The sequence below is a fragment of the Bombina bombina genome, chromosome 3 (genome assembly GCF_027579735.1).
Source record: "Bombina bombina isolate aBomBom1 chromosome 3, aBomBom1.pri, whole genome shotgun sequence".
Taxonomy (NCBI): domain Eukaryota; kingdom Metazoa; phylum Chordata; class Amphibia; order Anura; family Bombinatoridae; genus Bombina; species Bombina bombina.
In genome coordinates this window covers 1,155,702,527-1,155,730,324 of record NC_069501.1, presented here as the reverse complement: position 1 = coordinate 1,155,730,324, position 27,798 = coordinate 1,155,702,527, and the positions used below count along the sequence as shown (strand labels likewise).

The 27,798-nt window shown below is 41.0% G+C and overlaps 1 protein-coding gene across 3 annotated transcripts in view; it reads right to left on the bottom strand.

The window, feature by feature from the left end:
* Window positions 1–27,798, bottom strand: part of CWF19L2 (CWF19 like cell cycle control factor 2) — an 803,233-nt gene that overhangs the window by 114,957 nt on the left and 660,478 nt on the right. For all 3 annotated transcript variants that reach the window (XM_053708563.1, XM_053708564.1, XM_053708565.1), the window contains exon 16: window positions 4,855–4,935. In XM_053708563.1, coding sequence (XP_053564538.1) covers window positions 4,855–4,935 — 81 coding nt within the window. The remainder of the gene's footprint in view (window positions 1–4,854; window positions 4,936–27,798) is intronic.

Below are 27,798 nucleotides of genomic sequence, written 5' to 3'. Positions count from 1 at the left end.
TCTAACCCTTAAAAATCTACTAGAAGAACTGACAAAGCTTCAAGACTCCCACAAGAGATTCCCTAAATCACACTCCCTCCTCGACCATATTCAACACAAACAAAAGCAGCTAGACCTTCTTTTGGGGGTTGAGGCTAAGCGTAGGGCCCTCTTTCTTAGAAGGAGATTTTATGAGGGGGGAAATAAGCAAGGTAGACTGCTAGCGAGACTCCTCCGTAATAAATCTTCTAAAAAATACATCATGCACATAAAAGATGCTAAAGGAAAAACCTGGCACTCCTCCTCTGATATAGCCGACAAGTTTAAAACCTTTTATGAGGAGCTATACAACTTACATAAAGAAAGAGCCACTCCATCCCAGGAGGCCATCTCAGAATACCTAACATCTATTGATCTGCCCTCCCTCTCCACAGATCAAAAATCAGACCTAGACTCCCCTTTTACTTTAAAAGAACTCCAGACAGCCATCCCATCCTTCCCCTCCGGCAAAGCCCCTGGCCCAGATGGTTTTATTCACTCATATTACTCTAAATTCCTAGACATTCTGGCCCCCCCCCCCCTCTTGGCCTACTTCTTAGACATCGTCAATAACGTCCCCTTCCCATCCTTGTCCCTTCAAGCCCACATCTCCGTTATTCCAAAACCTAACAAGTCCCCTGACAGTATCCCTAATTACAGACCAATATCTTTATTGAACGCAGATATTAAAATTTATGCGAAAATGATAGCGACTAGATTAAATCGTTATCTCCCAGAATTAATTCACCGTGACCAAGTGGGCTTTATCCCTTTTAGAGAGGCGAGAGACAATACAGTCCGGAACCTGTTCCTCCTCTGGCATGCCAAACAGCAAAATCTCCCCTCGATCTTTCTCTCAACCGACGCGGAAAAAGCGTTCGACCGCGTCGGCTGGCCGTTCCTTAGAGCCACCCTTCAATCCCTGGGCATTGGAGATTCTATGCTTCATAGAATTTTCGCCCTGTACGATTGCCCGTCTGCTCGAATATCTCTCAACGGCATCCTCTCCCCACCCTTTCAGATTTCAAATGGTACTAGGCAGGGATGCCCCCTGTCCCCTTTATTGTTTGTTTGCCTTCTGGAAACATTTGCAACCAGAATCCGACAAAATTCAAAAATTCAGGGTATCTCGATCAGGGGGGAATCCTATAAACTCTCCTTATTCGCAGACGACGTGCTATTCACCCTCACTGACCCTGCAACGTCCGTACCAGCCCTTATAGATGAACTCACACTTTTTAATAATCTGACTAACTTCCTGATCAATTATTCCAAATCCGAATATCTGGGGGTATCCCTGCCGCCAATCCTTAGACAACAACTTAGCTCATCCTGCCCCTTTCGTCAATGCACATCTCACTTAAAATACTTAGGCACCCTCCTCACCGAGGAGATAGACTCCATATACAATTTAAACTTTGCCCCTTTAAAACTCTCCCTAGAGCGTGAACTTTCATCCTGGCACTCCAGACACCTCTCCTGGATGGGTAGAATCAATGCAATTAAAATGACGGCCTTCCCCAAACTTTTATACTTGTTGCAAACTCTACCCATACCCCTCCCCCCCCGATTTCTCTCTAGCATACAAAAACTATTCACATCTTTTATCTGGGGTGGTAAGCATTCAAGAATTAATAATAAATTTATGATGAGTCCCCGTATCCATGGAGGTCTGGGAGTCCCTGATCTTAACCTTTATAACCATGCCATCTTTATACAGAGAATTGTGGACTGGAGACTCCACAGATCCCAGAAAAGATGGGTTGTCCTGGAGGAGCTCATAAATACTGGGCTTAACTTACAGTCTTGCTGCTGGGATCCGGGGGGCGGAGTTGTGCCGGAAGGAATAGTGAACCCAATTACCAAAGAAACCTTGACCCAATGGGAAAAGATCAATAGGCTTAACCCTTACCTCTCATCCAGGCCCTCCCCATTGACATCTCTATTTTTCAATCATGAGTTGTGGGAGGCTTTCTGAGGACCCTGCCCCCACGGCTGACATCTCCATATACCATATCACTGATAACGAGCACCTTCTGACACAGTCTCAACTTATAGAGTCAGGCTTTACCTGGGCCCACAACTGGTTCACCTTCAGGAGGACCCACCATTACATTACATCCCATAGCCAACATCTCAACATGTTGAGACCCCTGACCAATCTAGAAAAATTATTCTCCTCCACTTCTACTCTTAATCACACCCTCTCAAAAATTTACTCCATCTTAACCTCTCCCCCCCCGGCAACCTACCCCATTCTATGGAATCCTGGGAGAGGGAACTGGGGGTCATTATTCTCCCCCAGATGGCCTCCTCTATGTTTATCAACACTAAATCCTCCTCCTCCTCTGCGGGCCTGCTAGAACTGAACTACAAAATACTCCACAATTGGTACCTTACACCACGCAGACTACATAAATTATACCCCACAACTACTAACCGCTGTTGGCGCTGTGGCCACGTGGGCAGTGGCATGGGCCACATGTGGTGGTGGTGTAATGTCATCAACTCCTTTTGGAGATCCCTCATTGGGGAAATAGAGACAATCTTCCAAAAAACATTACCCTGCGACCCCTTGCTATACCTTTTAAATAAGAATATTAAGCTCCCCTCCAAACCACTCATCACCTTGTTTCGCATCTTCACAAACAGTGCCAAATCCCTTATAGCCAAAAATTGGAAGTCCACAGACCCCCCCACTCTTACACAATGGAGAGCCAAGGTTTTCGGACCTTCTAGAGCTAGAGGAATATAGGGCATATAGATTAGATAACAGGGACCATTTTATTACTGCTCAGAATATGTGGGAACAATACCTCAAATCCACTCTCGACTTATCATTTGCTTTTCACGACACCGCTCAGCTAACCAATCCTAACTCTCATTCATAGACCCTATTATGACTATTCCTTTTTGACCCAGACACACCATTACTCCGACTCTAGCAGATACATATGACCTCTGTTAATTCAAATATGAGCAAACGGCATCCCCACCCTATTTCCAATTAATCCTTTTGTCTGCTCTTCCCTTTTTTCCCCTCCCTTACCCTCATTTTTCCCTCCCCCTCTTGCTCCTTCCCACTCTCCCTTCAGCCTTATATAAATATTGTTTATTTGATTTTGATATTGCTCACGAAACTGAATGTTTGTAACAGGTTCGTTCTGGCTGATTTCATGTTGTAAATTTCTTATAATTTCTCCAATAAAAAGAATTTGGAATAAAAATAACAAACTTTTGATTGAAGAAATAAACTAAGTATAAAACACCACAGTCCTCTTACAACCTCCATCTGTGTTGAGAGTTGCAAGAGAATGACTGGATATAGCAGTGAGGGGAGGGGCTATATAGCAGCTCTGCTGTGGGTGATCCTCTTGCAACTTCCTGTTGGGAAGGAGAATATCCCACAAGTAATGGATGATCAGTGGACTGGATACACTTAACAAGAGAAAGGAGAGAAGTGAGAGAGGCAACAGATGAGAAATGGAGAGGGTAGAGGAGAAAGAGAGGGAGAGATGAGAAACTGAGAAGGCAGGGACGGAAAGAGAGAAAACAGAGTAAAAGGACATGGATGAGAGAGGTTTTATGTCACTATACAGGATTTCTATACAGGGTTTCTTTACTCCTACAGTATAATATAACATTTTAAAAAAATCAAAAATATATTTATTCTTGCCGGCGAGTTTTTGATCATAGTATCTAAAGAAAGAAAGCAGAAGGGAGAGCAACGGGAGAGAAGAGAGAGCAACAGGAGAAAAGGAGAGATGGGCGAGGACACAGGGGACAGAGTGAGAGAGTAGGAGAACAGACGGGTGAAATGATAGCTTGATAGATTTGACACTAGGCCTGATTTTCTAAAGTGTTTCTTTGAGAACACTGTTAGGTAAGGTCGGGCAGACTTGCTGGGCCTATGGCTCTTATCTGCCGTCAATATCTATGTTTCTATGTAACACAATGTCTTGCAAAGGGGTGTTCCCTACATTTAAGTAAAGGAGATAAATACATTACAATAGGGCTTATAAAACAAATCATAATTTAAAAACCGTTCAGATTGTGTTAAAATAATTATTACTAAAATAAAACATGTATAGTACAACAGATGTGATCTTATTATAGTGTATACTGAAAACAGGGCAATCTGACTTGTATTGCCACAGTATTTCATTATTCATGTATCCCCCCCCACCACTGCCAGCTAATAACGCTCTCCCCAGTGAAGATTCCCTTTCCTGCAAACTCCATTAGTTTTAATAGGACACCTCAAGCAGGAACATTGCTTTTATTGTTGGAGGGTTTTTTTCACATCCCATCTGGCAAATAATATATAATGGGGATCATTGAGATAGAGAGGGGGAGTTAAAGAGGGAGACGACAGATGATAAAGGACAGAACAGAGCGGGAGACAAAGAGGAGAAAGGAAGAGGACAGCGAATAAGAGATGATTTTTTTTTTTAAGAAAAAAAAAAAAAAAAGGAAGAGCATAATGTGCAGCTGACTATGCCACTTAACAGATACATTCATAAAAGACTGTGACAATAATTTATTGTCCAACATTGTAGAACCTGAAATCTCCACCATGTTGCATAAAATATGTGATTTGCCATCACTTATTTATAATATTCCAACAAAGCTGATTAAATGGTACAGAAGACTGGAATAAGTGACGAAGAGATATACAGGGTTAGTGCATGTGTTTAGTGTGTGCATCAGAGAAGAAACTGGGGCCACAATCTAAGCCTCAGGGAGCTGTTAAGTGCCCACAACAGGTGAAAGAGGTATCAATATTAGAATTATATTCTAAGTATACAATAATGCTTATTTATTTATTTTACTTACTGATCTTCGAATGTCCTTAGTAGAAAGATCTATTAACTTCTTATTCATTGACCATTCCTCATCTGATTCCATTATGGCTTTCTGCACGGATTAAAAAATATGTTTATATTCGTAAAGATTCTGTAATAACAATACTCATGTCATAAGTACAGCTACACACAACAGGATTATGGAGATTTAACCTTGTCCATATATACAGCTGTAGTTGTAATTAGGGAGGCCACAAATGGGGAAGATGGCGGACACCAGTGGCATTCGGCTTTTTTCGGAGCCGGATTTATTCTTGGGAAAGTGCAACACTCTATGATCTTAGTGTTTTGCAGTTGCAGAAGAAGAAATTTGACTCTGAAAAGAGTGAAATGCTGCTGGCAACCTCCATCTTCCTCATTTGTGATTTTACAAAACTGCCGAATGCACGTCGCTAGTAGTAATCATGAGTAAAAAAGCACTGATATAGAAGAATGAGTTGATAACAAATTACTTTTACTGACAACATTCCTCTTAAAAGGGACAGTCTAGTCAAAATGAAATTATCGTCATTCTAATAGGGCATGCAATTTTAAACAATTCTCCAATTTACTTTAAACATCAGATTTGCTTTGCTCTCTTGGTATTCTTTGTGGAAAGTTAAACCTACGTAGGCTCATATGCTAATTTCCAAGCCATTGAACTCCCTTTTATCTCAGTGCATTTTGACAGATTTTTAACAGATACTGCTGTCATATAGATAAAATTGTGTTCACTCCCATGGAGTTATTTATGAATCAGCACTGATTGGCTAAAATGCAAGTCTGACAAAAGAACTGAGATAAGGGGGTACGTCTGCAGATGCTTAGATACAAGGTTATCACAGAGGTAAAAAACTAGAAACTTTCCTTCAGGAATTAAACCAGAATGATCTGAATATAAAATTAACATACACAATGAGTCAAACAGAGATTGACTTCCTGGATCTTAAGATATTCAAAGATCAGGAAGGACATATCCAGACCAATCTTTACCGGAAAGAAACAGCCACCAACAGCATACTACACAATACCAGTTCTCATGCACCCGGAACAACGAAATCACTACCAGTTGGTGAATTTCTAAGGATAAAAAGAAATTGCAGTAATACATCTCTCTTCAATGAACAAGCCAAACTACTGGAGAAACGACTGCAAGACAGAGGGTACAGTAAAAGGACCATTAAAAAAGCCAGAAATAGAGCAATCCAAACTAATCGATCAGAATTACTCTGTAAAAAGTTTAAAAGGAAAGATGAACAAACCAGACTGATCCTGACCTACAATCCACAAGTACAATTAATTAACAATATATTGAACAAGCACTGGCATATTCTCACTTTGGATCAAGATCTTAAGCCCATCATTGGAGATAAGATACAAATAGGATACAGAAGAACTCAGAATATCAAGGACATGGTTTCTCGCAGCCACTACCAAGTGGGGAGAACACGGACTGCTAGACAGTCGGGATGTTTCCCTTGTGGAACTTGCTCAACGTGTAAATATATCTGTAAAAAAGACATGATTCAAGATCGGTTTGGCCGTACACACAAACTGAAGAATTATATCAGCTGCACATCTGAAAACATAATATATGTACTATCCTGCAGCTGCCGCAAGTTCTATGTAGGGATGACTAGCCGACAACTCAGAGTCAGATTACAGGAGCATGTAAGAAACATCAAAAATGCCCCTAAAGATTTGGATGACGGAAAAATGATAACTTCAGTGGCATCCCATTTTCTAACTAATCACCATGCTAATCCGAGAGAGCTGAAATGCCAAGGAGTAGAAAAAATATCTCTAGGCATAAGAGGGGGGAATACAGAACAAGCACTACTAAGAGCTGAGTGCAGGTGGATCTACCTCTTGGACAGTGTACATCCAAGGGGGTTAAATGAACAAAACAATTATTATTGTTTTCTATAAAATTTCAAAACCTGACCGGAGTTTTGGGAATTGGAAAGTAGAAAAAATATATATACCAATACATAGTAGTAGAACACCTATGCACGTGGGTGTAGATTAATAAATCTACAAAGCAAATTCAACTAACCTTTCATGGTTGATTAAATCACACACACCCCTTTTTCTATTTTTGGGATTTTCTTTCCCCATAGTGTTGATCACTAGCACGTATAAGATTACTTTCATTGTATTTATTATTATTTTTTACTGTAGGTCAAGTGTAGCACAACGTTCACTTTGATACCTTAGTACATTAGCACCCAGACACAGCCCATAGGGACCAGCACATCAGCACATTCCACACATGCTTAGCAATTAAATTGAATTGGAATATACCATTCAAACATTTTTCCTCCCCCTTCACGTTACTGTACACGGTAAATTTAAACATAGTAAAATACTTCTATTCACAAAATACCTGTCATAACTAGCACCATTCAACACTTAGAAATTGAATTAAGAAGCACAGTTTGTGTGTACAGTTTTATTTTCATCTATTTATTTTTCACGATTTTTAGTTTTCTCCTCATTCACACTAGGGCACTTGTTCATGCATCCAGCAACAATCACTATTCAAATTAGAAGGATGACCGTTATTTAGCGAAAATTGCACCTTATTTCACCCAGTTGATTTTATTATAATATTTATACCACCTCGTTATTAGTATCATTATTACTTTCGATGCCTTATGTAATTTTCCCCACCATTGGTGTCCTGCATTCATGACCCGGTAAACTCCACAAATGCTGACTTTCCAAGCTTTGTGCCCCCCTTTTTTCTCCCCGGTTCTCATTCCAAAATATACATAGATAGATTTACATCTACTCAGCTACATGATAGTAAACAATGGATACAAGTGACAGATGCCTATCAGATCACGGCAGGCAAACACACCTCCTTCTTCCAGCAATAACATTGCAAGGAAGGTAACCAATCAGAAACGAAGATAGAGTCCAGCCTTTCAATTGCCAGCCAATAAAAGGCCCTCAGAAAGGCGGGCGCCCCACCTTTGACAAAGCCTTTAGTGGCGAAACATGTCAGGGAAGCTGGAGACTATTCTCCTTTTTTAAACTTAAACAACTGTGTGGAATGGTAGCAGAATGTTTTATTAGAATTTAACTTAAATGGTATGCCTGCGTGTGAGTGAGACCTAGAAAAAAGAGCCACTTCAGTTCTATGTAGCCTTACTAATGAAGGAATTCCTTCTTTAATGTAATTACCGAACGGTGTCCAATAACAAACAGGCACCTTAGACAGAAGCGGTGAGCCGACTCAGCTTAAACTACATTTGGTCTTTAAATATATAGTGCATAACCGCATACGAAGTACTTTAGACCCAAGCCGTGAGTCGATTCAGCTTAAACTACATTAAGCCTCTAATACATAGAGACCCTGCTAATACTAACACCGGTATTCTGGAATACACTGATTACAATACCGGAGAGTCATTTACAAACGGTACAACGACTCCACTGCAAATATACAAGCAATAAATACCCTGGAGTAACAATTTATCTCGAGATTTATATAGTGCACCAAACACACTGAACAGACACGAATCTACTGTTTATTAGAACTGCTCTAACATTGTATACTCAAGTAAATTACTTTGATAATAATATAAAAATAGCGGGTTCTATATAACCGGTGGTATCTTAAAAGGGGTTTCCCCTAGGCTTAATAACTTTAACGTAACCTTCACACTACCTTTAGAATTCTACCAATAGCTCCCTATTAGGACATATGGTAACGCGTTGTCTATCTAAGATCATCAATACAGACAAGTTAAGCACAAATATAGTGCAATATTAAAAAGTAACCAGGAATCTAGGATTGAAGATATTTGTTACACTCTCACAGAGTGAGAACTGACTCTGATTCACTTGTGGTATGATTATAAGTTAGAACAGCCGATAGGACACCGCTATTTGAGTCCATTCAACAGTATAGAACTGTAAATACAGTGCCCTTTTGAAGGGGGTTACATATTAGAGCAATTCCGGTTTATTTGTTATTTCGAATTAAATACCTGTTGTGGTGCATGGGGACTATTGCATGATATTTCAAAGTACAATATCCACAACCGTGACTCCTATACAAGTATATTCCATTCGGAAACTATAATTAGGGGTTCCCTATTTTGTGGTCTCACTCACCCCTGTATTTTGTGAGGAATCTACCTAAAAGAGGGGGGTAGCTACAAGGAAGAAATACCATCCTATAATTTTGGGAATTATTATATGTGTAATTATCTCTTCCTCCCCTTCAAGTAAACACAACCTGGAGAGCATATCACCTATTTGCCAGAATATTCTCCCTAGGAGTCACATTCTCCCATTTCAACACTAGTTGGAATTTTAACACCCCTTTTTTCTTTTTTATCATAAAACTAATAAAAGTTAAGTTTTAAATCGTCTTGTCTGGGGCCGAGTACCTAGGCATATCAGGCCAATTCACCAGTGTTTTGCTGTTGAGTGCTACCAGTACACTCTTTCAATTGCAGTTTGCAATCGATTTTTCCAAAAAACAATTTATGCTTACCTGATACATTTTTTTCTTGACACGATGAGTCCATGGATCATCTAATTACTAATGGGATATATCACTCCTGCCCAGCAGGAGGCGGCAAAGAGCACCACAGCAAAGCTGTTAAATATCACCTCCCTTCCCTCCCACCACAGTTATTCGACCAAAGTAAATGAGAGAAAGGAAGTAACAAGGTGCAGAGGTGTCTGAAGTTTATAACATAAAAAAGGGGAGTGAACCAGGAGCGCTACAGCTAAAGGTGCTACAAAATATAAGACAATATGTTTGATACTTGGAAATATGACAGGACAATAACGTATCTAAAATGAGACACAATTTAATTGACAAAAATAATAACAAGTAAAAACGGACGTCTCCGTAAGTAAAAACTTCTTAAGTTGCCGCCATATAAATATTGCAATAGCAGAAAGAGTTTGTGGTGCAAAATAGAAATAGTCCAGTGTACACTTACAATTGCTCTATTCCGTGTTGGTTTGCTAGCAAACAAGGGCTTACCCCAGACCTTCCACTCGATGTTCTCTGTGGGTAAGTTACAGCCGTTAGCGCGATGACGTCCCTTATGTGGGCGCTGTCCCAGACGGGCTCTCTGATTGGACCAAATTCGGAACCAGCCGACAGCGGTAATAGTGACTCTTTTAGCTATGGTATAGCAATCCTCCAGTGACAGATACCTGCTCTTAGTGCTAGATAGCACGCAAGGTACAAAATAAAGGCTGTGAGCGGACTTGATTAGGAGTTCAGAGAGTTAGTTGCAAGTCTTTCCAATAGCTAATTATATTAGCGAATTTGCACAATCCTCAGTGAACACTTTGGTAGCTCCAGCTACAAGTAGTAAATCTTAGTGGTTGTTGCAGTACATCAACGCGTTTCTCCCTTTACAGGGCTTTCTCAAGATGAATGATCTGCAACAGGTGTATCTCCATTTAAAGGTATAGCTTGCTTCTCATTGGTTATACCACACCTGGGAGTATTACCTAAGGCGGTCTTTAATATTTAAGATGGTATTGGCAAGCAACTATATAGAGAAGAGTAGTCTCTATCACTAATTTTCACAGAGCTCCCTTAAAAATGATACCTATAGTTAATAGTGTCTATTTATACAATTATTTTTATTAAAGTTATGTACTAAAACATTTATTAAAAACAATTAATTAAAAACAATTAATAAGAACATTTATAAAAAACAATAATTAAAATTAAAAACAGTGAGTACTTGGAGCATAGTAAAGATAGTCATATTGTGGGTCTAAATTGATACTATATGTGTAATATAATAAGGTGCAAAAACGTGCATTACATAGCTGCTATTAGTCAAATAAAAATGGGGAAATATCTAGTTCAGAATTTAGACCAGCCGGGAACAGAGTGTTATGTTTATAAATCAATTCAGCCTCTTTGATTTTCAAAAATTTTTCTAAATTCCCCCTCCAATTCTGCTTAACTTGAAGTATACCCCAATACTTTAAATCTTTGGTATTGCCCTTATGTACAGATTTGAAGTGCCTATATAAATTAGTGTCTACTATTCCCTTCTCAATGCATAATAAGTGTTCTCTTATCCTGTCTTTGATCATACGCTTAGTCTCCCCAAAATAAAACAAATTACATGTGCATTTAAGAATATAAATTACCCCCTTTGTAGTGCATCTAATGCATTGCTTAATAGTGATTTCTTCTCCTGAATTTGGAATGGTAATAACTTTCCTTTTATCACTATGTGTACATGCCTTGCATGAATAGCAAGGAAAGAAACCTGATATTTTTCCCCCTTGTAAATCTTTTTGTATGAAATTTGGTTTCTGATTTGTCTCACGTGAACTAGGCGCAAGTATTGTTTTAAATTTTTTTGTCTTTTTAAAAATTAATCTGGGTTTGTGAGGGAGTGCATCTCCTAATATTGGGTCAGCTTTTAGGATGGCCCAGTGTTTATTTAAAATTCTTCTCATAATGCCATGATCTACATTGTATTCCGTTATAAATGGGACGTCAATTAAATCTGAGTTCTCTTTGGTTGTCTTTTGTTTATATGTGAGGAGGCTCTTTCTATCAGTGTTCCTTGCTCTTGTTACAGCCCTATTGACAACTTCCTCATCGTATCCCTTATCTCTAAATTTTTCGATTAGGGACTCTATTTGGTATTCAAAGTCTGAAGGTCTAGAGCAATTTTTTCTTACTCTTAGACTTTGGCCTACGGGAATGTTGTCTTTCCACTGCTGGAGATGACAACTTTTAAAATGAATAAAACTGTTAGAGTTAACCTCTTTGAAATGTGTTCTTGTTTCTATGTTTTTGTTAATTGCCATAATTTCTAAATCTAGAAAGACAGCCTTATCTTTGCTGTGATTAAAGGTAAATACAAGACCTTTATCATTAGAGTTCATATCCGAGAACAATTTTAAAAGATTTAATTCAGACCCTCTCCATATCAGCAAGACGTCATCTATGTACCGTCTATAGAGCACGAGGTCCGCGCCATAGTTACCCGATTGGAAGAAAGACTCTTCCCAATTGCCAACAAATAAGTTGGCGTAACTTGGCGCGAACCTCGTGCCCATAGCCGTACCTTCTATTTGTAAGTAGAATTTGTTATTATACATGAAGTAATTATTCTTCAATATAAACAAGATACTTTTTAATAAAAAATCTTTTTGTTCTGGTCTCATCTCTGAATCTTCATCTAAATATTTTTTAATAGCCCTTTATCATGATCAATTACTGTATAAAGAGAAGTAATATCTCCAGTCACTAAAATAAAGTCATCCTCCCAAACAATGAGAAGCAAGCTATACCTTTAAATGGAGATACACCTGTTGCTGATCATTCATCTTGAGAAAGCCCTGTAAAGGGAGAAACGCGTTGATGTACTGCAACAACCACTAAGATTTACTACTTGTAGCTGGAGCTACCAAAGTGTTCACTGAGGATTGTGCAAATTCGCTAATATAATTAGCTATTGGAAAGACTTGCAACTAACTCTCTGAACTCCTAATCAAGTCCGCTCACAGCCTTTATTTTGTACCTTGCGTGCTATCTAGCACTAAGAGCAGGTATCTGTCACTGGAGGATTGCTATACCATAGCTAAAAGAGTCACTATTACCGCTGTCGGCTGGTTCCGAATTTGGTCCAATCAGAGAGCCCGTCTGGGACAGCGCCCACATAAGGGACGTCATCGCGCTAACGGCTGTAATTTACCCACAGAGAACATCGAGTGGAAGGTCTGGGGTAAGCCCTTGTTTGCTAGCAAACCAACACGGAATAGAGCAATTGTAAGTGTACACTGGACTATTTCTATTTTGCACCACAAACTCTTTCTGCTATTGCAATATTTATATGGCGGCAACTTAAGAAGTTTTTACTTACGGAGACGTCCGTTTTTACTTGTTATTATTTTTGTCAATTAAATTGTGTCTCATTTTAGATACGTTATTGTCCTGTCATATTTCCAAGTATCAAACATATTGTCTTATATTTTTTAGCACCTTTAGCTGTAGCGCTCCTGGTTCACTCCCCTTTTTTAGTTATTTCACTTACCTATTTTGGGAAAACATAGGTATTCTCAGGAGTTTGGTGTGTTCACCCTGCGCTCACTGGTTTTAATATCTTTTGATAAGTTTATAACATACTCATACCAAATAGGGCGGGTCGTGGACTCGTCGTGTCAAGAAATAAATAAATTTACCAGGTAAGCATACATTTTGTTTTCTTTCTAATTACATGATGAGTCCACGTATCATCTAATTACTAATGGGATTCAATACCCAAGCTAGAGTACACAGATAATAAGGGAGGGACAAGACAGGAAACCTAAACGGAAGGCACCACTGCTTGAAAAACCTTTCTCCCAAAAGCGGCCTCAGCAGAGGCAAAAGTATCAAATTTATAGAATTTTGAAAAAGTGTGAAGAGGGGACCAAGTTGCAGTCTTGCAAATCTGTTCCACAGAAGCTTCATTTTTGAATGCCCATGAGGAAGCTACAGCTCTCGTGGAATGAGCCTTAACTCTCTCTGGAGGATGCTGTCCAGCAGTTTCATAGGCAAAACGTATGATACTCTTCAGCCAAAAAGAAAGAGAAGTAGCTGTAGCTTTCTGTCCCTTACGTTTTCCAGAGAAAACCACAAACAAGGCAGAAGACTGATGAAAATCTTTAGTCACCTGTAAATAAAATTTTAGCGCACGTACCACATCCAGATTGTGCAGAAGCCGTTCCTTCTGAGAAGAAGGATTAGGACATAAAGAAGGAACAACAATCTCCTGATTAATGTTCCGGTCAGAAACTACTTTAGGGAGAAACCCTAATTTGGTACGTAAAACTCAAAGACAAAAGGGGATGCAACCGCACTACACAGATGATAATGGGATGCCTATTAGGTTGCTACTATAAGTAAACTTAGTTAAACGGCTGGGCTGGAGTGCTTATGCATAAGTCAACTGTTTGGAGTACTTAAGTCAAAAAGAATTTTGACCATGGATAGAATGCATTTGCCTAGCACTTCTCTCTCCCCATGTTATTATTGAAGCATCTGGTAAATATGGAATAGAGGTTAGGAAATAAAGTTAAAATGTAACTTTTATTACCACATTTTAAAATATAACACAAATAAGGGTTAAAAACACAAACAGAATGTTATCTAAATACAGAAACATCAAATCCTTATTGCAACTTTACTCCAATATTTACATGTGGTGAATAATAAACCCTTATAACATTTACCCTATTAAAGGACCAGTACATAAGATAAAAGACTCACCACTTTAACAGTGTAAAATACTCTATCCAGCAGCACTTTGTAAGTCCGGAAATATATAAATATTAGTTACTTTTCACTAGCAACCTAACTAAGGGCATCTTTATTCTGATACTGAATTATAATTCAGTGAACTACTCATTAGTTGTTCACTAAATTCAGGATAGGCCATGCATGTTACAAAAGGTGAATCTAAACAATCTATCCTGCATATCGTAGTAAATTTACCCAACTGTGAACCCTTACTCTACATTATTCTGGAGTAAGAGAATTTTTTAATTCTCTGAATACCCAAGTGCTATTACTTGTGAATGCCCTTGTTCTGTTTGTGTTTTTAATCCTTATTTGTGTTATATTTTAAAATGTAATAAAAGTTACATTTTAACTTTATTTCCTAACCTCTATTCCATATTAACCAGATGCTTCAATAACAACATGGGGAGAGAGAAGTGCGAGGTAAATGCATTCTATCCATGGTCAAAATTCCTTTTGGTACTGAAAACTACCTTATCCAAATGAAAAATAAAGTAAGGAGAATCATACTGTAATGCCGAGAGCTCTGACACTCTACGAGCAGATGAAATAGCAACAAGAAACACTGCTTTCCAAGATAACAACTTAATATCTAAGGAATGCACAGGCTCAAACGGAGCGCCTTGAAGAACCTTAAGAACTAAATTAAGACTCCAGGAAGGAGTAACTGGTTTGAAAACAGGCCTGATTCTGACCAAGGCCTGACAAAAGAATTGCACGTCTGGTACGTCCGCCAGACATTTATGTAACAAAATAGACGAGGCAGATATTTGACCCTTTAGGGAACTTGCCGATAAGACCTTCTCCAAACCATCTTGGAGAAAGGACAGAATTCTAGGAATCCTAACTCTACTCCAAGAGTAGCCCTTGGATTCACACAAATATAGATATTTACGCCATATCTTGTGGTAAATCTTTCTAGTCACAGGTTTACGAGCCTGAATCATGGTCTCTATGACCGATTCTGAAAATCCTCGCTTGGCTAAAATTAAGCGTTCAATCTCCAAGCAGTCAGCTTCAGAGAAACTAGATTTGGATGAAGCAAGGGCCCTTGAAGTAGAAGGTCCTTCCTCAACGGAAGTCTTCAAGGTGGAAGAGATGACATGTCCACCAGATCTGCATACCAAATCCTGTGAGGCCATGTCGGTGAAATGAGGATCACCGAAGCGCCCTCTCCTGCTTGATTCGAGCAATGACCCAAGGAAGAAGAGCGAACAGAGGAAATAGGTATGCAAGACTGAAATTCCAAGGAACCGCCAGGGCGTCTATCGGTACAGCCTGAGGGTCCCTTGACCTCAACCCATACCTCGGAAGCTTGGCATTCTGCCGAGATGCCATGAGATCCAATTCTGGCTGACCCCATTTGAGAATCAGGCTGGAAAACACTTCCGGATGGAGTTCCCACTCCCCCAGGTGAAAGGTCTGTCTGCTCAGGAATTTCGCCTCCCAGTTGTCCACCCCTGGCATATGGATCACCGGCAGACAACAATTGTGGGCCTCTGCCCGCCGAATTATCTTGGCTACCTCTGTCATGGCTAAGGAACTCTGCATTCTTCCCTGATGGTTGATGTAAGCCACTGAAGTTATGTTGTTTGACTGGAACCTGATGAACCGCACCGAAGCTAACTGGGGCCAGGCCAGAAGAGCATTGAAGATTGCTCTCAGCTCCAGAATGTTTATGGACAAAACAGACTCTGACTGAGTCCAAGTTCCCTGCGCCTTTAGAGAGCCCCAGACTGCTCCCTTTCCTAGAAGGCTGGCGCCTGTTGTCACAATCACCCAAGAGGGTTTGCGAAAGCAGGTTCCCTGGGAGAGATGATCCTGAGACAACCACCAAAGAAGAGAATCCATTGTCTCCTGCTCCAGCTGTATTCGTGGAGACAAATCCGCATAATCTCCGTTCCATTAACTGAGCATGTTTAACTGCAGAGGTCTGAGGTGGAAACGAGCAAACGGGATGAAGTCTATTGCCGTCGCCACCATCAGCCTGATTACCTCCATGCACTGAGCCACTGATGGTCGAGGAGAGGACTGAAGCACTAGGCAAGAATCGAAAATCTTTGATTTCCTAACTTCTGTCAGAAAAATCTTCATTGATAGGGAATCTATTATGGTTCCCAAGAAAGTTACCCTTGTATTTGGAACGAAGGAGCTCTTTTCCAAATTTACCTTCCATCCGTGAGTGACCTTGCTTGTTGAAAAGATGGCGTCCGGACCAGGATGTCATCCAGATAGGGCGCCACTGCAATGCCCTGTAATCGGAGCACCGCTAACAGGGACCCCAGAACCTTTGAGAAAATTCTGGGAGCTGTGGCAAGGCCGAAAAAAAGAGCCACGAATTGGAAGTGTTTGTCTAGAAATCCAAACCTTAGAAACTTGTGATGATCCCTGTGAATTGGAACATGCAGGTACGTGTCCTTTAAATCCACTGTTGTCATAAATTGACCCTTTTGGCCCAAAGGAAGAATGGAACAAATAGTTTCCATCTTGAAGTACGGTACTCTGAGGAATTTGTTTAGACTCTTGAGATCTAAAATTGGTCTGAAGGTTCCCACCTATGTCTACTGCCCAGGGATCCTGAACATCTCGAACTCAAGCCTGAGCAAAGAAGGAAAGACTGCCCCCCACAAGATTCGGTCCCGGATGGGGGGCAGGCCCTTCATGCCGACTTTGATTCAATAGAATAGACTGATTGGTTCTCCAGGAAGGTTTAGACTGTTCTTGCTTGGAAGAGGAAGAATTTCCCTTGAAATTTTGAAAGGAACGAAAATTACTCTGATGTCCCTTTTGATTGTTTCTCTTATCCTGAGGGAGAAGATGACCCTTTCCTCCCGTAATATCAGAGATTATTTCCGTCAAGCCCGGTCCAAACAAGGTCCTTCCCATATAAGGAATAGCTAAAAGTTTAGACTTAGATGACACATACACAAACCAAGGTTTTAACCATAGAGCTCTGCGACTAGTACAGCAAAACCTGAAATCTTTGCTCCCGGTTTGATAACCTGTAGGGAAGCATCAGTAATAAAGGAAATAGCCAATTTAAGGGCTTTTATCCTATCCTGGATCTCATCAAGGGGAGTGTCTGTCCTAATAGCATCAGACAACGAATCAAACAAATATGCCGCCGCACTAGTGATGTTAGCAATGCACACAGCAGGTTGCCATTGTAAACCTTGATGTACATACACCTTCTTGAGTAACCCCTCTAATTTTTTGTCTATAGGATCTTTAAAGGCACAACTCTCTTCTATAGGGATAGTAGTTCTCTTGGCCAGAGTGGAAACAGCTCCTTCCACCTTGGGTACTGTTTGCCAAGCCTCCTTGATAAAGTCTGTTATGGGAAACCTTTTTTTAAATATAGGAGATGGAGAAAAAGGGATACCCGGTCTCTCCCATTCCTTAGCAATGATCTCAGAAGCTCGGTCTGGTACTGGAAAAACCTCTACCGAGGAAGGTACATCAAAATATTTATTTAGCTTACTGGATTTCTTAGGATTAACTACGACCATAGTGTCGCTGTCATCCAATGTAGCTAAAACCTCCTTGAGTAACAGACGGAGGTGTTCTAGCTTAAACCTGAAAGATATAACTTCAGTATCAGCAAGAGGAATTACACTGTCAGAATTTGAAATTTCACCTTCAGATGCTACCGAAGTATCCTCCTCCTCAGGCTTCTGGGAGGGGGCATTCGAAATAGCAACAACTGAGTCAGAAACCTCACTTACTGAATGTGTGTTTTTACTCTTAAGCTTTCCCTGCAACATGGGAAAAGCAGACAATGCATCAGAAACTGCAGAAGACATGAGAGAAGGGATGTCTTGCAACGTAACTCCAGGAGGAGCTAGAGAGGAAGCGCAGGGCTCTGCATGTGTGGGTGGTAAAATTGGGGACGCTTGAGGAGAAAGTTGCGGCATATATTGAACATTGTCAGACTCCTGAACAGCATCCGCCTTGGAAAATGTTGGCTCAATACATGAGGAACAGAAAGGGGATTGGTGGTTCCATCAAAACACAAAGAACAAGTGACATTTCGCAAAGTCCCTTGGTCCATTCTGACTCACAATGGATCAATTATCAAATAAAAAAACCTTAATTTTTTACTAAAAAATTTAATTGAAAAAACGTTACTGTCTCTTTAAATTTAAAAGAGTACCTTTCTTACTATAGACTGCAGAGTGAATAAACTAGCTAAATAACATTAACAGATCACCTCTACACCTCAGCTTCTTTGCTGAGGTGCCTACCTGAACCACTACACCGGAGCTTCAATTTCCCACAAGAAAAATGATCTGGAACTCAGCAGAAAGGAATGGAGCCGTTCTTCGGTCCTAGAAACGCATGGTTGCAAAGAATCATGCCTTTCTAGACAGACCCTGTGTAATCTCTTCCTCCGTGTTTGTCTCCTACTCGGAAGTGCAATAAAAGTGGAGCGCAACCTAGATTGCCGCCTCACATAGCTCCGCCCATCGTGGGCGTTCTCAACTAACTCTTTCCCTGTCAGCTATTTCTAAGTGTAACCGCCGAGAAAAGTTAACCACCAGAGCCAATCCTCATAAGCTTTCTCCTCCCCAGTGCCTGCATAAAAAGGCTGTCTAAAAGTCCTCTCCAGTATAGGAGAGTTTAAGTGTTCCATTATAATAAAGTGCCCTCACTCTGAGCCCTTTATAATGTTATGTTCTGAAATAAAGTGCCCACTTCTTTCTTTCTGAGTGTTTTCTTCTTCCCCCAGAAATAATCAAGTCAGCACTTACCTTCCAAATCTGCCCGACAGCAAGGCAGCTCACCAGGTTTGAGAGGTCCTCTCTCTCACATAGACCTGTGGAAAGAAACAAAGACTGAGTAATTTCACTCAGGCTTTAGGAGTTAGGGCAGCATCAATTACATGGGAGGCGCAGTGAGAATTATGTCCCACAAGTTCCCATTGGTCTAAAGCCACCACTGCTCTACTGAAGAGACTGATGTGGACTTCGGCTACACCCTAGGACAAAGCAGCACAATCTTGCACTATTTAAAAAATAATAAAATCTTGCTTGAAGAATCATTTTCTAAAAACCTAACTTTACCACTTCCTTGTTCTAACACAGGCAAAAAGAATGACTGGGGTGGGAGGGAAGGGAGGTGATATTTAACAGCTTTGCTGTGGTGCTCTTTGTCGCCTCCTGCTGGGCAGGAGTGATATATCCCATTAGTAATTAGATGATCCGTGGACTCATCGTGTCATTAGAAAGAAAGTATATTAATATAACAGTGTTGGATATGCATAACTGGGGAAAGGGTAATAAAGGGATTATCTATCTTTTTAAATAATTACAATTCTGGTGTAGACTGTCCCTTTAAATTTAGGAAACTGCAAATATATTGAGGAGCCAGCCACCAACTATATTATTAGGCGCTGATCCATTTTTTTTGTATGTATGCAAAATTATAAAATAAGCTAAAGCAAGATTTTCTTTCTATAAGTTAGTTATAGCAAATATCTGCTTTCCACAAGTCAAACAAACACATATTATTGTAACACAGAATAAACATTTTAAATAACTATTCATTTAAATATTTAATAACACATTTTAAATTATTGGGCAATCAACACTTACCTAGAAAAACAGAATTTATGTTTACCTGATAAATTACTTTCTCCAACGGTGTGTCCGGTCCACGGCGTCATCCTTACTTGTGGGATATTCTCTTCCCCAACAGGAAATGGCAAAGAGCCCAGCAAAGCTGGTCACATGATCCCTCCTAGGCTCCGCCTACCCCAGTCATTCGACCGACGTTAAGGAGGAATATTTGCATAGGAGAAACCATATGGTACCGTGGTGACTGTAGTTAAAGAAAATAAAATATCAGACCTGATTAAAAAAACCAGGGCGGGCCGTGGACCGGACACACCGTTGGAGAAAGTAATTTATCAGGTAAACATAAATTCTGTTTTCTCCAACATAGGTGTGTCCGGTCCACGGCGTCATCCTTACTTGTGGGAACCAATACCAAAGCTTTAGGACACGGATGAAGGGAGGGAGCAAATCAGGTCACCTAAATGGAAGGCACCACGGCTTGCAAAACCTTTCTCCCAAAAATAGCCTCAGAAGAAGCAAAAGTATCAAACTTGTAAAATTTGGTAAAAGTGTGCAGTGAAGACCAAGTCGCTGCCCTACATATCTGATCAACAGAAGCCTCGTTCTTGAAGGCCCATGTGGAAGCCACAGCCCTAGTGGAATGAGCTGTGATTCTTTCGGGAGGCTGCCGTCCTGCAGTCTCGTAAGCCAATCTGATGATGCTTTTAATCCAAAAAGAGAGAGAGGTAGAAGTTGCTTTTTGACCTCTCCTTTTACCGGAGTAAACAACAAACAAGGAAGATGTTTGTCTAAAATCCTTTGTAGCATCTAAATAGAATTTTAGAGCGCGAACAACATCCAAATTGTGCAACAAACGTTCCTTCTTTGAAACTGGTTTCGGACACAGAGAAGGTACGATAATCTCCTGGTTAATGTTTTTGTTAGAAACAACTTTTGGAAGAAAACCAGGTTTAGTACGTAAAACCACCTTATCTGCATGGAACACCAGATAAGGAGGAGAACACTGCAGAGCAGATAATTCTGAAACTCTTCTAGCAGAAGAAATTGCAACTAAAAACAAAACTTTCCAAGATAATAACTTAATATCAACGGAATGTAAGGGTTCAAACGGAACCCCCTGAAGAACTGAAAGAACTAAATTGAGACTCCAAGGAGGAGTCAAAGGTTTGTAAACAGGCTTAATTCTAACCAGAGCCTGAACAAAAGCTTGAACATCTGGCACAACTGCCAGCTTTTTGTGAAGTAACACAGACAAGGCAGAAATCTGTCCCTTCAGGGAACTTGCAGATAATCCTTTTTCTAATCCGTCTTGAAGGAAGGATAAAATCTTAGGAATCTTAACCTTGTCCCAAGGGAATCCTTTAGATTCACACCAACAGATATATTTTTTCCAAATCTTGTGGTAAATCTTTCTAGTTACAGGCTTTCTGGCCTGAACAAGAGTATCAATAACAGAATCTGAGAATCCTCGCTTCGATAGAATCAAGCGTTCAATCTCCAAGCAGTCAGCTGGAGTGAAACCAGATTCGGATGTTCGAACGGACCCTGAACAAGAAGGTCTCGTCTCAAAGGTAGCTTCCAAGGTGGAGCCGATGACATATTCACCAGATCTGCATACCAAGTCCTGCGTGGCCACGCAGGAGCTATCAAGATCACCGACGCCCTCTCCTGATTGATCCTGGCTACCAGCCTGGGGATGAGAGGAAACGGCGGGAACACATAAGCTAGTTTGAAGGTCCAAGGTGCTACTAGTGCATCCACTAGAGCCGCCTTGGGATCCCTGGATCTGGACCCGTAGCAAGGAACTTTGCAGTTCTGACGAGAGGCCATTAGATCCATGTCTGGAATGCCCCACCGCTGGGTGACTTGGGCAAAGATTTCCGGATGGAGTTCCCACTCCCCCGGATGCAATGTCTGACGACTCAGAAAATCCGCTTCCCAATTTTCCACTCCTGGGATGTGGATAGCAGACAGGTGGCAGGAGTGAGACTCCGCCCATAGAATGATTTTGGTCACTTCTTCCATCGCTAGGGAACTCCTTGTTCCCCCCTGATGGTTGATGTACGCGACAGTCGTCATGTTGTCTGATTGAAACCGTATGAACTTGGTCCTCGCTAGCTGAGGCCAAGCCTTGAGAGCATTGAATATCGCTCTCAGCTCCAGAATATTTATCGGTAGAAGAGATTCTTCCCGAGACCAAAGACCCTGAGCTTTCAGGGATCCCCAGACCGCGCCCCAGCCCATCAGACTGGCGTCGGTCGTGACAATGACCCACTCTGGTCTGCGGAACGTCATCCCTTGTGACAGATTGTCCAGGGACAGCCACCAACGGAGTGAGTCTCTGGTCCTCTGATTTACTTGTATCTTCGGAGACAAGTCTGTATAGTCCCCATTCCACTGACTGAGCATGCACAGTTGTAATGGTCTTAGATGAATGCGCGCAAAAGGAACTATGTCCATTGCCGCTACCATCAACCCGATCACTTCCATGCACTGAGCTATGGAAGGAAGAGGAACGGAATGAAGTATCCGACAAGAGTCTAGAAGTTTTGTTTTTCTGGCCTCTGTTAGAAAGATCCTCATTTCTAAGGAGTCTATAATTGTTCCCAAGAAGGGAACCCTTGTTGACGGGGATAGAGAACTCTTTTCCACGTTCACTTTCCAGCCGTGAGATCTGAGAAAGGCCAGGACGATGTCCGTGTGAGCCTTTGCTTGAGGAAGGGACGACGCTTGAATCAGAATGTCGTCCAGGTAAGGTACTACTGCAATGCCCCTTGGTCTTAGCACCGCTAGAAGGGACCCTAGTACCTTTGTGAAAATCCTTGGAGCAGTGGCTAATCCGAAAGGAAGCGCCACGAACTGGTAATGTTTGTCCAGGAATGCGAACCTTAGGAACCGATGATGTTCCTTGTGGATAGGAATATGTAGATACGCATCCTTTAAATCCACCGTGGTCATGAATTGACCTTCCTGGATGGAAGGAAGAATAGTTCGAATGGTTTCCATCTTGAACGATGGAACCTTGAGAAACTTGTTTAAGATCTTGAGATCTAAGATTGGTCTGAACGTTCCCTCTTTTTTGGGAACTACGAACAGATTGGAGTAGAACCCTATCCCTTGTTCTCTTAGTGGAACAGGATGAATCACTCCCATTTTTAACAGGTCTTCTACACAATGTAAGAACGCCTGTCTTTTTATGTGGTCTGAAGACAACTGAGACCTGTGGAACCTCCCCCTTGGGGGAAGTCCCTTGAATTCCAGAAGATAACCCTGGGAGACTATTTCTAGCGCCCAAGGATCCAGAACATCTCTTGCCCAAGCCTGAGCGAAGAGAGAGAGTCTGCCCCCCACCAGATCCGGTCCCGGATCGGGGGCCAATATTTCATGCTGTCTTGGTAGCAGTGGCAGGTTTCTTGGCCTGCTTTCCCTTATTCCAGCCTTGCATTGGTCTCCAAGCTGGCTTGGCTTGAGAAGTATTACCCTCTTGCTTAGAGGACGTAGCACTTTGGGCTGGTCCATTTTTACGAAAGGGACGAAAATTAGGTCTATTTTTCGCCTTGAAAGGCCGATCCTGAGGAAGGGCGTGGCCCTTACCCCCAGTGATATCAGAGATAATCTCTTTCAAGTCAGGGCCAAACAGCGTTTTCCCCTTGAAAGGAATGTTTAGTAGCTTGTTCTTGGAAGACGCATCAGCCGACCAAGATTTCAACCAAAGCGCTCTGCGCGCCACAATAGCAAACCCAGAATTCTTAGCCGCTAACCTAGCCAATTGCAAAGTGGCGTCTAGGGTGAAAGAAATAGCCAATTTGAGAGCATTGATTCTGTCCATAATCTCCTCATAAGGAGGAGAATCACTATCGAGCGCCTTTATCAGCTCATCAAACCAGAAACATGCGGCTGTAGTGACAGGGACAATGCATGAAATTGGTTGTAGAAGGTAACCCTGCTGAACAAACATCTTTTTAAGCAAACCTTCTAATTTTTTATCCATAGGATCTTTGAAAGCACAACTATCCTCTATGGGTATAGTGGTGCGTTTGTTTAAAGTAGAAACCGCTCCCTCGACCTTGGGGACTGTCTGCCATAAGTCCTTTCTGGGGTCGACCATAGGAAACAATTTTTTAAATATGGGGGGAGGGACGAAAGGAATACCGGGCCTTTCCCATTCTTTATTAACAATGTCCGCCACCCGCTTGGGTATAGGAAAAGCTTCTGGGAGCCCCGGCACCTCTAGGAACTTGTCCATTTTACATAGTTTCTCTGGGATGACCAACTTTTCACAATCATCCAGAGTGGATAATACCTCCTTAAGCAGAATGCGGAGATGTTCCAACTTAAATTTAAATGCAATTACATCAGGTTCAGCCTGTTGAGAAATGTTCCCTGAATCAGTAATTTCTCCCTCAGACAAAACCTCCCTGGCCCCCTCAGATTGGGTTAGGGGCCCTTCAGAGATATTAATATCAGCGTCGTCATGCTCTTCAGTAACTAAAACAGAGCAGCCACGCTTACGCTGACAAGGGTTCATTTTGGCTAAAATGTTTTTGACAGAATTATCCATTACAGCCGTTAATTGTTGCATAGTAAGGAGTATTGGCGCGCTAGATGTACTAGGGGCCTCCTGAGTGGGCAAGACTCGTGTAGACGAAGGAGGGAATGATGCAGTACCATGCTTACTCCCCTCACTTGAGGAATCATCTTGGGCATCATTGTCATTATCACATAAATCACATTTATTTAAATGAACAGGAATTCTGGCTTCCCCACATTCAGAACACAGTCTATCTGGTAGTTCAGACATGTTAAACAGGCATAAACTTGATAATAAAGTACAAAAAACGTTTTAAAATAAAACCGTTACTGTCACTTTAAATTTTAAACTGAACACACTTTATTACTGCAATTGCGAAAAAACATGAAGGAATTGTACAAAATTCACCAAATTTTCACCACAGTGTCTTAAAGCCTTAAAAGTATTGCACACCAAATTTGGAAGCTTTAACCCTTAAAATAACGGAACCGGAGCCGTTTTAACACTTTAACCCCTTTACAGTCCCTGGTATCTGCTTTGCTGAGACCCAACCAAACCCAAAGGGGAATACGATACCAAATGACGCCTTCAGAAAGTCTTTTCTAAGTATCAGAGCTCCTCTCACATGCGACTGCATGCCATGCTTCTCAAAACAAGTGCGCCACACCGGCGCGAAAATGAGGCTCTGCTTATGCTTTGGGAAAGCCCCTAAGAAATAAGGTGTCTAATACAGTGCCTGCCGATATTATAATATCAATATACCCAGATAAAATGATTCCTCAAGGCTAAATATGTGTTGATAATGAATCGATTTAGCCCAGAAAAGTCTACAGTCTTAATAAGCCCTTGTGAAGCCCTTATTTACCATCGTAATAAACATGGCTTACCGGATCCCATAGGGAAAATGACAGCTTCCAGCATTACATCGTCTTGTTAGAATGTGTCATACCTCAAGCAGCAAGAGACTGCACACTGTTCCCCCAACTGAAGTTAATTGCTCTCAACAGTCCTGTGTGGAACAGCCATGGATTTTAGTTACGGTTGCTAAAATCATTTTCCTCATACAAACAGAAATCTTCATCTCTTTTCTGTTTCTGAGTAAATAGTACATACCAGCACTATTTCAAAATAACAAACTCTTGATTGAATAATAAAAACTACAGTTAAACACTAAAAAACTCTAAGCCATCTCCGTGGAGATGTTGCCTGTACAACGGCAAAGAGAATGACTGGGGTAGGCGGAGCCTAGGAGGGATCATGTGACCAGCTTTGCTGGGCTCTTTGCCATTTCCTGTTGGGGAAGAGAATATCCCACAAGTAAGGATGACGCCGTGGACCGGACACACCTATGTTGGAGAAATTATATTTCTGCAATTTTATTTTTTAATACCCTTTTAAGACTAGAAATTCTGTAACAAATACAGTACATATTTATTTTAATCAAAGCAAATATTCAACTAAAAATTATTTGAAGCTATCTATAATACTATATAATACATAAAACACCACTTCCGTCGACTCCCGACGAATGAAGGTTCCTTTAAGTGACGTCATCCAAGATGGCATCCCTCGAATTCCGATTGGCTGATAGGATTCTATCAGCCAATCGGAATTAAGGTAGGAAAAATCTGATTGGCTGATTGAATCAGCCGATCAGATTCAAGTTCAATCCGATTGGCTGATTGGATCAGCCAATCAGATTGAGCTCGCATTCTATTGGCTGATTGGAACAGCTAATAGAATGCGAGCTCAATCTGATTGGCTGATTGGATCAGCCAATCCGATTGAACTTGAATCCGATTGGCTGATTCAATCAGCCAATCAGATTTTTCCTACCTTAATTCCGATTGGCTGATAGAATCCTAGAAGCCAATCGGAATTCGATGGACGCCATCTTGGATGATGTCACTTAAAGGAACCTTCAGTCGCCGGAAGAAGAGGATGGATCCGCGTCGGCTGCTTCAAGATGGTCCCGCTCCGCGCCGGATGGATGAAGATAGAAGACGCCGCCTGGATGAACATGTCTACCGGTCCGGATGTCCTCTTCTTGCCGGATAGGATGAAGACTTCGGACCCTCTTCTGGACCTCTTCTTGCCGGATAGGATGAAGACTTCGGACCCTCTTCTGGACGGATCGGTGATACCCAGCGTGGTGAAGATAAGGTAGGGAGATCTTCAGGGGCTTAGTGTTAGGTTTTTTAAGGGGTGTTTGGGTTAGATTAGGGGTATGTGGGTGGTGGGTTGTAATGCTGGGGGGGGTATTGTATATTTTTTTTTAAATGCAAAAGAGCTGTTTTCTTTGGGGCATGCCCCGCAAAAGGCCCTTTTAAGGGCTGGTAAGGTAATAGAGCTGTTAACTTTTTATTTTAGAATAGGGTAGGGCATTTTTTTATTTTGGGGGGCTTTGTTATTTTTTTAGGGGGCTTAGAGTAGGTGTAATTAGTTTAAAATTCTTGTAATCTTTTTTTATTTTTTGTAATTTAGTGGGTTTTTTTGTAATTTAGTTTAGTTGATTTAATTGTAGATAATTGTAGATAGTTTAGTTAATTAATTTATTGATAGTGTAGTGTTAGGTTTATTTGTAACTTAGGTTAGGATTTATTTTACAGTTAATTTTGTAATTATTTTAACTAGGTAGCTATTAAATAGTTATTAACTATTTAATAGCTATTGTACCGAGTTAAAATAAATACAAAGTTGCCTGTAAAATAAATATAAATCCTAAAATAGCTACAATATAATTATTCGTTATATTGTAGCTATATTAGGGTTTATTTTACAGGTAAGTATTTAGCTTTAAATAGGATTAATTAATTTAATAAGATTTATTTTATTTCGTTAGATTTAAATTATATTTAACTTAGGGGGCTGTTAGTGTTAGGGTTAGACTTAGCTTTAGGGGTTAATACATTTATTAGAGTAGCGGCGAGGTCCGGTCGGCAGATTAGGGGTTAATAAGTGTAGTTAGGTAGCGGCGACGTTGGGGGGGGGGGCAGATTAGGGGTTAATAAATATTATGTAGGTGTCGGCGATGTTAGGGGCAGCAGATTAGGGGTACATAGGGATAATGTAGGTTGCGGCGGTGTGCGGTCGGCAAATTAGGGGTTAAAATTTTTTATTAGAGTGGTGGCGATGTGGGGGGACCTCGATTTAGGGGTACATAGGTAGTTTATGTGTGTTAGTGTACTTTAGAGCACAGTAGTTAAGCGCTTTATGAACCGGCGTTAGCCCATAAAGCTCTTAACTCCTGACTTTTTTCTGCGGCTGGAGTCTTGTCGTTAGAGTTCCAACGCTCACTTCAGCCAATACCAGCGTTAGAAAGATCCCATTGAAAAGATAGGATACGCAATTGACGTAAGGGGATCTGCGGTATGGAAAAGTCGCGGCTGGAAAAGTGAGCGTTAGACCCTTTACTGAATAACTCTAAATACCAGCGGGCGGCCAAAACCAGCGTTAGGACCCCTTAACGCTGGTTTGGACGGCTAACGCAGAACTCTAAATCTAGGCGATAGTGTTTCTCACAAATATATAAAA